At 41.7% G+C, this 14440-nt stretch overlaps 1 protein-coding gene across 1 annotated transcript in view; it reads right to left on the bottom strand.

Moving 5' to 3' along the window:
• LOC102856227 (sec1 family domain-containing protein 2-like) overlaps window positions 1–14440 on the bottom strand; it is a gene marked incomplete at its 5' end in the record, with an annotated part of 374536 nt that overhangs the window by 46844 nt on the left and 313252 nt on the right. Inside the window, one exon of the mRNA XM_006894175.1 lies at window positions 6630–6764. Within this exon, the coding sequence (XP_006894237.1) occupies window positions 6630–6764 (135 nt within the window). The remainder of the gene's footprint in view (window positions 1–6629; window positions 6765–14440) is intronic.

Here is a 14440-nt window from a genome sequence, read left to right as displayed (position 1 = left end):
ACCTGAGGCACTTGCTGCAGAAGGTCAAGGACTGTAGTATTCAATATGGACTGAAGCTCAACATCAAGAAGAAAATGATTCTCACCACTGGGCTAATTGGCAGCATCATGATAGATCGGTTGTTAATGATTTTGGCTTGCTTGGCTCTACGATCAACACTCTTAACACCAGCAGTCAGGAAATAAAAAGATGTATTGCACTGGGAAAATCTGCTTTCAGGGACCTCTTCAGTGTCCTGGAAAGCAATGATGTCAATCTAGAGACTAAGGTGCACCTGATCCAGGCCATGGTCCTCCCTATTAACTTGCTGTGCATCAGAGAGCTGGACAGTGACCCTGGATGACGGAAGATTTGATGCCTTTGAGTTGCGATGCTGGAGGAGAGTCTTGAACATACCAAGGATTACCAAGAAAACAGGTCTTTCTTGGACAGAGTGAAACCAAATTTCTCCTTGAAGGCTAAGGTTGAAGCTCTGCCTCACATACTTTGGGTACGTGGCCAGGAGAGACCTTGGAGAAGGACATCGTGTTTGGAAGGGTAGAATGACAGTGTAGGAGAGGAAGACCCTGGATGAGATGGATTGATACAGTGACTGGGGCAATGGGGCTTGGTGTGTCATAATTAGTGAGACGGCTTAGGACAGGGAAGGCTTCAGAGCTGCTGTATATAGGGTCATTCTGGGTCTCAGGTGACTCAACGGCACATAACAACAACATACTGAGGAGGTCAATAGGCTGAGCTCCTAGTGGGGAAGAAAATGTGAATCTTGGCAATGTATCACAGACTACAAACATGGATTCACTCAGGCTCAACAGTAGGGCAGTCAATATCCACATATCTCTGGTAAGAGCAAATCAAGAGTTAAACAGGAAATGCTAACACCTTCCTTGGTTGGGAGACAGGTACTAATCCCTCTTGTTTATTAAGAAATTCATTTAAAAATTAGACTGTGTGCACCAAACCCTGAGCATAGCCCTGTGTAAAAATGTAAAGATAATCAATGTGGCCCTTTTTTCAAGGGTTATGTTCTTGTTGTCACAAATTCCTGAAAACACATTAGCAAATGGAACAGAGTACTCAGTGCAGGTGAGGCCCTTCACATGCTTTACCTCCAAGTGCTTTATGTGAATGAACTCATTTAACCCTCATAATAGCTATATGAAGTTGTTGTTATCGTTATGTACCATTGAGTCGCCTGCAACTCATAGGGACTCTATGCACAATAGCTCTAAATCCTTCTCTATCATGAGCCAATCTCCTTGTCCAATACACCTACCACCATTACCCCAGTTACTGTGTCAATCCATCTCATCCAGGATCTCCCTCTTCTATACTGCCCCTCCACCTTCCAACCATGATGTCCTTCTCGATGGATTAATCACTCCTGGCCACATGGCCAAAGTATGTGAGAGGGAATTTCAAAATCCTTGCTTCCAAGGAGCAACTTAGTTTCACCCTCTTCAGAACAAACCTGTTTGTTCTCTTGGCAGTTCATAGCATGTTCAATACTCTTTTCTAGCACCACAACTCAATGGCATAATTTTTTTTTCTGTTACCCTTTGTCATTGTACAGGTCTCTGATGCATAGCAAATAACTTCAAAGACCATCAGGTGCACCTTAGTCTCCAGACTGACACTGTTGCTCTTTAACACTCCGGAAAGGTCTATGACAGCAGTTTTCACTAATGCAACTTGCCTTTTAATTTCCTGACTGATGGTACCAAGAGTGTTGATTGTGGAACTGAGCAAACTGTAATTGTTAATAACCTTAACCTTTTCTCCATTTATCATGGTGCTTGACAATTGTTCCAGTAGTGAAAATCTTTGTTTTTATGTTTCGCTTCAATCCATATTAAAGACTACAATCCTGAAATTATCCCCATTTTATTGATGAGGAACTGAGGCACAGAGAGATGAGTGATATGCCCAAGGTTACAGAGCTCCTAAATCATGGAACTCAGGTTCTAATCTGGACAACCCAACTCCATGTGTGCTCTGAACTAGATGTCTCTACTACTTTTTAGAAATCAATTAGGACCGCAAAATGAAGCATGCAATGGATGGTATGAGGAAGGGATTGTCCAAAAGGATTGTCATCTATACTTTATAAATCCAGACTGTTACTTGCTACTTACTCATTGCGACCCCATGTACAATAGCTCTGAAGCCTTCTCTGTCCTGAGCCAGTCTCACTGATTCTGACACATATTCCCCCATTGTCCTCATTACTGTATCAGTCATCTCATCCAGGGTCTTCCTCGCCTATGCTGTCTCTCCACCCTCCCGAGCATAATGTTCTTCTCCAAGGATCAATTTTTTCTGGTCACATGGCCAAAGTATATAAGATGGAGCTTCAAAATCCTAGCCTCCAAGGAGAAACTTGCTTTCACTCTCTCCAGGACAGACCTATTTGTTTTCTTGGCAGTGCATGGTATGTTCCAGACTTTTCTCTAGCACCACACCTCAAAGGCATCAATTCTCCTTCTGACATGCTTAGTCATTATCCAGTTCTCTGATGCATAGCATGTAACTGGGAAGACCAAGGCTTGGATCAGGCACACCTTAGTCTCTAGACTGACATCATTGCTTCTAAGTATTCTGGAAAGTTCCCTGACAGCAGATTTTTCTAATACAATTTGTCTCTTGATTTCCTGACTGCTGGTGTTAAGAATGTTGATTGTGGAGCCAAGCAAGCTGTAACTGTTAATAACCTCAATCTCTTCTCCATCTATCATGGTGCTGCCAATTGGCCCAGTGGTGAGAATCTTTGTCTTCTTGATGTTGAGTTTCAATCCATACTAAAGACTACAATTCTTGACATTCTGCAGCAAGCACTTCAGATTCTCCTCAGTTTCAGCTTGCAAAGTTGTGTTGTCTGCATAGCTCAGTTTGTAGATGAATCTTCCTCTAATCTTAATACAACATTCCTCCTCATAAAATTTAGCTTCCTGAATAATCTGCTTTGCATTCCTGAAGCAGTGTTTTCTTGATTTTGAATCATGCATTGTTGCCTTAATCTGTTCAGACTACTGCTTCCCGACTACAGGTTTGGCACGGGCACAATCAGGTGTTCTGGGATTCCCATCCTTCTCAAGGTTAGCCACAATTTGCTGTGATCCACACAGTCAAATGCCTCTGCATAGTCCATGGATCACAAATAGACATTCCTCTGATACTCTCTGGTTTCAGCCAAGATCCATCTGACATTGGCTATGATGAGAATCTTTGTCTTCTTGATGTTGAGTTTCAATCCCTATTGAGGACTACAGTCCTTGACATTCGACAGCAAGTGCTTCAGGTCCTCCTCAGTTTCAGCAAGCAAGATTGTGTCATGTGCATAACATAGGTTCTTGATGAGTCTCCCTCCAATCCTGATGCCACATTCCTTGTCATAAAGCCCGGCCTCTCGAATGATCTGTTCTGCATATAGATTGAAAAGGTATGGAGACAGGATGCATCCTTGACACACTCCCTTCCTGATTTTGAACAAGACAATATTTCCCTGCTTCTTGGCCTAAACCCTAAAAATGCTAAACAGAAACAAACCAAATATTTATTGCTGTCAAACAGGAACTGGCTCAGAGCTGACCACCCATTGGGTTTCCAAGGCTGTAAATCACACAGGAGGAAACTGTGCATCTTTTTACTGCACAGCCATTGGGGACTCAAACTGTCATGAAAATGTGGCCTTTGGGCTAGCAGCACAGTCTCTAGAGCACCACTAGGCCGCCAGAGATCCCTATATAAGAACATTTTGTATTAAAATGAAGGTTTACATAAGAGGCAAGTTTTCCACTCAATAATTCATACACATTTTGTTTCAAGTCATTGATTACAAGCTCTACAATGTAACAGCACTTTCCCCACTTCCTCCCTGTGTTCCCCCTTTCCATTCTTTCCTAACCCTTCCTGCCTTCCTTCTAAACTTCGTCCTTGGGTAATGACTGTTCTTTTGCCTTGAAGGCTGATTAATATAGTAATTTTCTTATAGTGATGATCATTTTAAATAAATGCATGGTATTCAGTCAGTGCCAACATAAAATGATAAGTTGAGCTATTCCTTAATTGTTTGACATGGGGTTATATTTCAGATTTTAAAAATGTTGTCATAGATTTTTTTTCTTTTGGGGAGGATTATTTCCTTGGGAAATAGTTCTCAAAATACCCTTCTGTAATCAAGATTTTCTAACTTCTATGAATTACTGTCAGAGAGATTCAAAAGAATAACTTTACAAAGCTCACAAGGTCCCTTAGAAGACAGTAAGAAAGAGACTAACAAACCTCAGCTCCCTGGCTAGCCACTCTGTGAGGACATTTTCCCTTTTACCTCCTCGCATTTCTCACGCTACAGAACAAGCCTGCTTGCTCCTGTTCTGTTCTCCAGAGAGACAAAGAAGTTGGAAGACACAGATTTCTATTCTGTGGGTGTGAAAGGAGAGAAGAGTGTGAGATTCTCTGTAACCAAGGTGTGTTTCAGTCCCCATCCAGGCACAATGATGCCTGGGATGAGGGGAGATGGGAACAAGTGGAGCCTGCTCTTGGGGTTACAGAAGGACGAAACAATGACCAGTTGGCCTTGCTCAGCACTGCTGGAAAAGAGGGTCAGGGACTACTTTGAGGGTCACTGGAGTTCATGATCAGGCCGCTGCATTCCATTCCATGTGAAATTGCTGAAATAGAGTGTTGGCTTAAGTGTAGTAGACTTGAGAAGCGGAAGCAATGACTTGACTTTCTGCTGTGTGAATGACCAGCCACCCTTCCAACCTTTACCAGGGGAGGATGACGCAATAAGCAAAGTAAGCACCAGCTCACTCATGCTCATGTACTCGTCTGTATTGGACGATTCCACATGAGTTCCAAGGATGTAGTAAAAACAAGGGAGGATTTTTATTTGCTTTATGTTCAGGTATAATCCCATTCCAAAGGCTGTGACATTCAATCTTCATCAGTAAGGGTTTCAAATCTTTACTTTCAGTAAGCTTGTGTCACCTGTAAATTGCAAGTTGGTAGAGTCTTTCTCCCACCACGTCATGCTCTTCATATAATCCAGCTTCTTGGATTATTTGCTCAGTATGCAGAGTGAATAAGCATAGTGACTATATACAATTTTGATGCTCAGTTTTCCTATTTTAAACCATGCAGTATCCCCTTGTTCTGTTCAGACAAGGGCCACTCGATCTGTGTACAGTTTCCACATGGCACAATTGAGCATTCTGGAATTCCCATCTTCACAATTTTATCCATAATTTATTGTGATCTACATGGCCTAATCCATTTCCTAAAGAACATGCCTCCAGAAGCTCTATGAACTTTGGTAAATGTCAATCGTTGTAGAGGGGCTTCAGGCCTTGTGTTCATAGGGTCGCTATGAGTCACGCTCAACTCAAAGACAATCAACAGCAACAACAATGTGGCCTAATGACTTTTCAATGTCAACAAAACACAATTAAACATCTTTCTGGTATTTTCTGAGTTTAGCCAAGATGCATCTGACCTCAGCAATGATATCCCTCATGTCATATCCTGTTCTGAATCCAGCTTGAATTTCTGGCAGCTCCTTGTCAATGTACTGCTGCAACCACATTTAAATTGTCTTCATATGATAGTAATTTATATGATTTGATGTTTTCAGCATTCTGCCAGATCAACTCTCTTTGGAATGGGCACAGACAGGCATCTCTTTCAGTCAGTTGGCCAGGTAGCTGACTTCCAAATGTCTTGGCAGAGATGAGTGAGTCATCTTGTTTGAGCCTTTTAAATTTAGAAACTGTACAGTGGGTTAAAAATAGGACACATTTGTGTATATTTCCCTCCTTTCATCCATGCTTCAAAGACTGTTTAGTAATTTGGACACATGCTTGATATTAGCAAGGAAATTCTAGCCCTTGGAGAAGGCCAGCTGGGCCCAGATAAAACTCATTTTCTACTGGATCTTGGGAAGATGCTAATTATACAACTCTACATTTACTGATTATGTTCCATAATGTTGTTGTTGAGCACTGCTGAGTCAGAACTGATCCATAGCTTAGTCTCTAATGGGTTTTCAGAGGCATTAAATTCCATAAGAGGAGAATGCCCAAATTTCTCTCATGGAGCAGCTTGTGGATTTGAACCGTATACCTTTGCACTGGCAGTGCAGTTCCTTACCGCTAAGCCACCGAGAGTGGAGGGTGCCTCTAACATGGATGAATCATATATGGGCCCATGTTAAATGAAAAGATGGGACAAGAAGAGAGACGTTTTCATTAGTGCTATCCTGAAGGCTGTGTTCTCAATGTTATACTGTATATACTAATAAAAAAAGAACATAGCAGTTAAGATTAGAAGACGCTGTGGAAGTCTAGTGAAAGAATGAATGAACAAATGGACAGGAAGCTGACAAAGACTATTTATAACCAAAAGTGAAAGAAAGATTAGACCTGATTTTGTTGCTGTTAGGTGCTGTTGAGTCAAGTACAGACTCATAAGGACTCAATGAACAAAAAAAGATCTGAACCCTGTTCTATCCTGTGCAGCCTTGACTCTATAAGCATCAAAACACTGGACATTCTCTGTCCTGCACTTGCTGGGCTACTGGAGTATCAGCATTTTCACGCTCAGCTCTGGATGAGCTCCGCAGGTTACTTTACCTTCATGAACATGCTAATTCCAGTCTTAAGGAGATCAGTGAGACCCGAAGACATGTGCTCAATATCCGCAGGATCTGGTCTCTCAGGATTAAAGATTTCCTCCACGACTTGCTTCAGCAGTGGTTTATAGGAGGCCTGGAGAGACAAAACAGAGTGCTGGTAAGTAAAGGGGCTGGTCTGCTTTGTTTACAGAGGACAGCGTTATCTGCGTCAAAGGAAGCAAACAAGCTGTTTTGATACCAGCAATGGCGGTGTTTTTCTGTGTATGCAGATAACATAAAGAAACCTGTCATGCAGGGGCTAAACATTCAGCTGCTACAAAGAGGTTGAGAAGGTTACTGGTTCAAACTCACCAGCTTCTCAACAGGAGAAAGATGTGTCTTTCTGTTTCTATAAAAATGATTGTCTTGGAAACTCTATGGGGTAGTTCTCTGTCCTGTAGGGCCACTATGGGTCACAACGGCAATGGGTTTTCAGTGACAGACAATATGACACAGTTTATTGGTAAATTTTCAACCAAAACATTTACTAGCACTATTTCTCAAACTCTCTACTAGAAGCAAATTTTATGTACCAGAACTAAAATCATGGTATGGCCAATTATTTTTTTTTAACAGCAATTTTACATACAAAGTATAGTAAGTTGTCATACACTACAGACATGATGGTCTTCAGTTTCCCTAAACATCCTTGGAATTATGGGTCCTTCTGCTCGGAACCTGAATGTTTACTTATAATGTGGCAATCAGGACCCAAGTCCAATACAAAACCAGAGCTGCTGCCTTTGAGGGGATCCTGATTTATGGCGACCTTCTGTGCCTATGGAGTAGAACTGCTCCACAGGATTTCATGGCTGTCATCCTCCTGAAGCAGTTTACCAGGCTTTTCTCCCATGAAACCACTGGACAAGCTCACACTTTCAGCCCTGAGGTTAAAAGTGGGGGGATAGTATACCAATGAAGGACTTTCTCTTTTACTTTTCAAAGAGAAGAGTGAACTGGGGGTGAGGGGGGGAAGGTGGGGAGAAAAGTGCAACAATGAATGAATGGAAAGCCAAAATCTCTGTAAATGTTCACGGAAATTAATTATAATAATAATTTTTAAAAAGTTGATCACTAAGTGGTCGCGCCACTTAGACTCCTATGTAAACCCACAGCAATCTGTACTTCCTTACAGAGATCAACTCCTAGAATGACTTGGCCAGAAAAAGAAGTCAAGATGCCAGAAAGGAATCCAACCAAGGGCCAAGGGCTTAGAGAAAGAAGGCTGCATGGCGCTGTCTGAATTCAGTAGCATTAGGGTGATTAGTTGTTAATAACTCCTACGTTTGATAAACGGCCCTCAAGGCTATGGTTGTCTGTACTGTGTAACCTGCACTCTGTGGCTGGATGTGGAGGCAGCTGCCTTTCAACCTCTGCACTTTCTGAGTGTGTGATTCTTTCCACTCCCAAACTCCTCCTTGGTTCTCCTTTCTCATCAGCTGGCCCACTTTCCCCTCATCCTCATTCCTGCCTCTGCTGCTCTAGTCATAAGTCATGTGGAGCATGATGGGAAAGAAAGGAGGAATGACTTCTCTCAATGTACAATTTATGACTTACTATAAAATCAAGCCAAACCTATTGCCACAGAATCGATTCTGACTTACAGTGACCCCAAAGGATGGCCCCACAGGGCTTAATCTTGACAGAAGCAGAATGTCACATCTTTGGTTTTTCTTCTTTTTAAATTGGTCTTGAACAATCATTCACATACATTTTGTTTCACTCTCTCACACTGTGTTTTATGTAATTTTATGTCTACATTGTGTTTTATATAATTGATTATTATTGATCAATGCCCTTTTCCTACCTTCCTTGTGAGGAATGGCTGGTTGGTTTGAAACACTGGCCTTTAAGTTAGTTCCCGAGTGCTTTAACTACTGCTCCGCCAGGGCTCCTTAAGATTCACTGCAGTCCCCCAAAAAGCCAGGCTTTGACAGGACCCTGAAGAGATGCAGGCAGTCTTGAAACCTGCTTCTCACTTTTTATTGGTCAAGTCGGTGGTCTGCCTTTAGCAGGTATACTGACTTCACCGCTGCCTCCATTTGTCTTTCTTATAGTCACTTCTTCATTTTCTTTCCCCTTGAAGGTATTCTAGTGGTATGCTGCACAATATGTTATCCTGCTAACTGAAAGGTCAGTAGTTCAAATCCCTAGTTATTCTGTGGGTGAAAGATGCATAGTTTTCTTCTCCTGTAAATACTATCTCAGTCACAAAAGGACAAATATTGCATAGGGCCACTGTTGTAAAATGGGACTGACATCAGGGTTGAGGGAAGACAGAGAAGGAGGGGAGGAATGATGTATATTGCATTGAAACAGATGAGGGAGAGGACTGTTTAAAAGGGATATATGAATGGGTATTCTTGTCATTACAGAAGTCCGGAGTGAAGGCTGCACAGTGGAGTGGTCTTGTGTGTGTGTGTGTGTGTGTGGGGAGGGGGGGGATTGCATAATAATGAAAGAGTTTTTCTTTCTTTACAAGGAGAAGAGTGAATTGGGGGGATGGGGTGGGCAGGGAGAAAAGTGCAACAATGAATGACTGGAAACCTAAGTCTCTGTAAACTTTCATTAAAATTATTTTTTTTTAAAAAAGGAAACAAAAAAGAAAATAGAGGTGAGTACACTTCCAAAAAGACAAAAAGATTTCTGGCTTTGAAACCAGAGGGTATAAATCACTGAAATAGTTCAGCTGGGATGTAGCTGGTGCATTTCCCAGGGATAAGGGGCAGAAAGGAGCTCTGCTGGCCTAGTGGTAAGGAGCTGCGCTGCCGATCTGAAGAAGGCTGGCGGTTCAAGTCTACCAGCTGCTCCTTGGGAGAAGGATAGGCAGTTTCCTCCTGAGAGATTTACTGCCGCTGCTGAAGGGTCAGCTGTGGGTCCATGCCAACGTGATAGTATATAACAACAACAAGAAGATGAAGGAAGAATGAGTTGAAGGTTCTGCCCTTTCTCTGCCCCTTAGTCAAGCAGGATTCTCCGTGTCCACAGAGCTCATGGTCAAATGCACAAGGAAGGTAAAGCACTGAGCAGGAACGCTGATAAGACAGGAATGTTTTTCTTTTAAGCTATGGATCAACCTCATAAAAAGAGGTTCTGATTAAAGTTATACCAAGATAAATTTTTGGACTTATCAGACTGGCAAAACTCCAAAATCTAGAAATACATTCTTTTGATGAGGCCAGGAAAACAGGCACCCTCATGCACTGCTGGGGGCAGCGATAATTTAAGTGAAGAAGGCAGAAACTAGAAATGTCTAATAAAGTTACAAATGCATTTGTTATTGTTGTGTGCTGTCGAGTCAGAACTAACCCACAGTTGACTCTCCAGTGGATTTTCAGGGGCAGTTTAATCACAAGGGAGAAGATTGCTCATATTTCTCATGCAGAGCAGCTGGTGTATCTGGGACTTTGGGGTTACAGCGCACACAGTTCCTTGTCATAAGGCCACAAGAATTTTTTACAAATGCATTGTTGTTGTGTACCGTAGAGTCGTAACCAACCCATAGCTGAACCTCCAGTGGGTTTCAGAGGCACTTAATCACATGGGAGGAGACTGCCCATCCTTCTCCCATACAAAAGCGTTGTTGTTGTTGTTAGGTGACATCAAGTTGAGCACGACTCTTAGCAACATTATAAACAAAAGATCTGCACCCTGTTCTATCCTGTGCCATCTTCACACTTCAGGACACACAAGAGTCCATTGCAGAAATCACGATGTCAGTTCACATGGTTGAGGGTCTTCTTCTCCTTCACCAACCCTCCACCCTTCCCAGCATCGTGTTCCACAGTGAGGAATAGCCCTTCCTAGCAACATGCCCAAAGTATGTGAAGTGAAGACTCATCATTCTTGTCTCCAAAGAGCACTCCAGCTGCACCCTCTCCAAGATATATCTATTTGTTGTCTCAGCAGTCTGTGGGATGCTCAGTGCTCTTCTCCAACACCACAGCTCTAAGGCATCAATTCTTTCCTAGTCATCTTTATTCATTGTCCAGCTCTCAGATGCATAGCAAGTGATCAGAAACACTATGCTCTAACTCAAACATACCTTAGTCCTCAAACTGACATTACTACTCCTCAATAATTTGGAGAGGTCGCTAACTGCAGATTTTCCCAGTGCAATGCATCTCCTTATTTCCTGACTGCTGGTACCAAGGATGCTAATCATGAATCCAAGCAAAATGAAGGTATTGAAAGTTTCAATCCCCTCTCCATCTATCATGATGTTGCCTATCGGTCCAATGGTATGAATCTTTATCTTCTTGACATTGAGATGCAATCCATACCAAAGGCTGCATTCCTTGATCTTCTGCAACAAATGCTTCAAGTCCTCCTCATTTTCAGCAAGCAAGGTTTTGTCATCTGTATAACACAGGTCATTGGTTACTCTTCCTTCAATCCTGGTGCCACACTTATCTTCATAGGGTTCAGCTTTTCAGGATAATTTGCTCAGCATACCAAATTCTATTCCTAGGTATCTGTTCTATAGATATGTTCATGAATGCAAATGAGACCCCTAACAGGTTGTTTACAGTTTGTAACAGTGGATGACTGCACACAACCCATGTGTCCATCAATAACCAACACCAAACCAACCACTACAACAACAAAACCTTTACCCCAAACCTGTTGCTAAGGCGTTAATTCCAACTCGTGTGCTACAGAATAGAATGGCTCCATAAGGGATCTTCAAAGAAGTAGATGACCAGTCTTTTCTTCAATGGCTCTGCAGCTGTCAGTTAATAGTTGAGCTCAAACTGTCCCACCCAGGGACCTTATAATAGAGAGATGTTAGCAAAAGGGGTGTACTCACACAAAGCAAAGCTAAGGAAGCCATGAGATACTCTGTGAAGATATGGCAAAAGGTGAGCTACAGAGCAATGCATAACTGAAATAAAAACATAGTTATGTACAGTCAAGTTGGAACTGACTCACAGCTGACCCTCTAGTGGGTTTTTCAGGGATAGAAAACTGCACAAAACAAGATTCCCCATCTTTCTCCTGAGTAGCTGTTGGTAGATTCAAACCTCAAGCTTTTGAGTTGCCAGCACACTTTCTATGGGGGAGCATAGTAATGGGCAATATTTTTGAAGGGTTAGTATTTGTGTAAAAAATGGAAACAGTCCAAATGTCCAACCACAAATGAATGGATTGATAAATTATGGTACATTCACACAATGGAATACTATGCAGCACTCATGAGCAATGATTTTGTAAATTATTACCTAACTTGGGAGGGCCTGGAGAGCATTATGCTGAGTGAACTAACTGAGTCCCAGAAGGATAAACATTGTATAAAACCATTATTGTAGAATGAGTGCAAGGATCCAAGAGGGATGGGAGAGGGTGGAAGCAGAGGGACAAGGATGTGTAGAGGGAGGGGGGATTAATCATGGCGTTGTACAATTTGTTGGGTGGGGAGGGATGAGGGAAATGGAAATAATTTGTTCTTGAAAACAATGCATTCGAATTTTGTAAATAAACTAGTAGAAAATGTAAAAAAAGTGTCAGATAGCAAATGAATACTTGCACCTGCTGATATATACAAACTGGTGTATAGAAGCGACCTTAAGGTGTTACTATGGAGTGGGGTGAGGTGGGCACAAGTTAAGAAAGACTTTTAACTATGTTTTTCCTCCCTCGTTGTTGCTAGTTACCACTGAATTGGCTCAGACTCATTGGACCTTATGTGTAACAGAAACACTGCCTGGTAATGCACTATTGTTACCCTGTTACTATTCTGGAGTCCACTGTAGTGACTATTGTGCCAATGCATGTCACGAAGCACTTCATTCATTCTCCCTGACTTCTGGCTTATAAACCCCATGCCCTTTCCTAGTGGGTCACTTGATGGTCAACAATGACAACAAGAGAGTTCCTAGTGGCCTAGTGCTAAGGAGCTGTGCTGCCAATCTAAAGGCAAGTGATTCAAATCTCTCAGTCGCTCTGTGGGAGAAATGTGGGCAATCTCCTCCCATGTGACTAACTGCCTCTGAAAACCTGCTAAATGGTCAGCTATGGGTCAATTCCAACCTGATGGTACCCAGCAAAAACAGGAAGGTTTTAAAGAGAACTGCAGGTCTAACAAACAGGTAAACACTTGGCTGTAAAAAAAAAAAAAAGATTGGTGATTTGAACCAATCAGTGGCTCTGAGGGACAAAGATCTGGACACCTAGAAAACTGAATGTCCATCCTATAAGGTTGCTATGGCTCAAAAGTTGACTGAACTGCAACTAACAATAACAGTAACAACCTTAAGAAATGTGCTTGTGATAAAGCTATTGCCTCTCAACTCCAAAACTAGCAAACTTTCACCAGCATCACCCCAGTAATAGCCCTCACCACTTGGAGCTTTAAGTAATATGAACTAGGAAACTATCTTTCTGTATTTGTGATATTTTTCTTTTCTTACTTTTATTGGAAAAAATTTCTTATTTTCAGAGTAGTTGATTTCTCCCACTTAACTACTATATAAGATTTTTTAAAAAATCAACAAATACCACCTCTAAAGGCTTTATTAAATTACTAATATAAGTAATGTCTTTTCATGCAAACAATATACATGTTATACATGTTGTGAGTTTTTTCCCCCCTGCATCCTCTGTCCCCATGCTATTTTCATAAGTACACTCTAAAAGGAGCAAGGGCCAAATGGGGACAGTCTTTATCTGACCTTTACTAACTCCACAAAAGAGGCCTGTCCCCATCAATAACATCAACAACAGACATATTTCCCCATGCTCCTGACCCTATTCATCTGAAAACTAATATTACTGTTTTTCTGGGTCCTAAATCTGTTTTAGTAGCTCACAGATCAGACAGAGAACCATGTTAACAAAGTCAAAAGGTCAGCAGCAGAAAACAATCAATCAATCAATCAGTCAATCAGTCAGGACAGTTTCCAAAATGTGCTCACTGGTAACTCAGCCTTCAGCCTCATGACTTTAGGCTCTTAGTCCTACCAATTAGGTTCTTATTCCCCAGTTGTGCAAAAGGCTCTTAGCTCTGGCTCTGTGGTATAACACTCCCAAGGTCAGCTCTGTCTTACGTCAGGTCTCTGGTTTTCTGCTGTTGTTTGCGATGGCTGCTGCTCTGGTAGGCCCTGAAGCCTGTGCTGCATTCTCTTGCTTTTCCTTTGCTGTGGGTGAGATTCTCCAATTCTGCTGCTGGATCCACTCAATTTAATGGTGAGACTAGCCAATGCCCCTGCGGATGGCTAACACATCCTGTTCACATAGTCCCCCTCATCCACATGGCCAAGTCAAAGTCAATGGCCAGGGAGGCTATTCTGAACAATAAACCCTTAATACCACACATGCTATGCATTATATATCTGTGCATTATTTAAGTGAGCATATCATGTGTGAAAAATATAATATTTTAATTTGCAGAGTAGTTGATAGGTTTCTCTCACTACTGTGCAAGATAAAAAAAAAAAAAACCCAACACACCAACCCAACAAATAAACATCGCCTCTAAAGTCTTTATTAAAGCAAGTAAGTGCTAGACTACTAATTAACATTCCCGTTTAAAGAACACTATTAGGAAAGAAAAAAAAAGAGCACTATTGGGAAAGATTTTCTCAGCCACAAAGCAGCATTTGTCCCGTCACTTCTTAGTAAACACATTTCTTAATTTTCCAGTTAGAATTTTAATGAAGGGAACCTTTGGCTCTTTCCTTTCATCCACTTCGTCTGGATTATATTGCATCTCAAAACAAGTTACTACAATCTGATTGGAACAGAACGGCTTTGGCAGTGGCTTCTTAGATG

The sequence above is a fragment of the Elephantulus edwardii genome, unplaced genomic scaffold (genome assembly GCF_000299155.1).
Source record: "Elephantulus edwardii isolate Elephantulus edwardi_28Jun2011 unplaced genomic scaffold, EleEdw1.0 scaffold00137, whole genome shotgun sequence".
NCBI lineage: Eukaryota > Metazoa > Chordata > Mammalia > Macroscelidea > Macroscelididae > Elephantulus > Elephantulus edwardii.
This window is presented reverse-complemented; position numbering and strand designations above follow the sequence as displayed.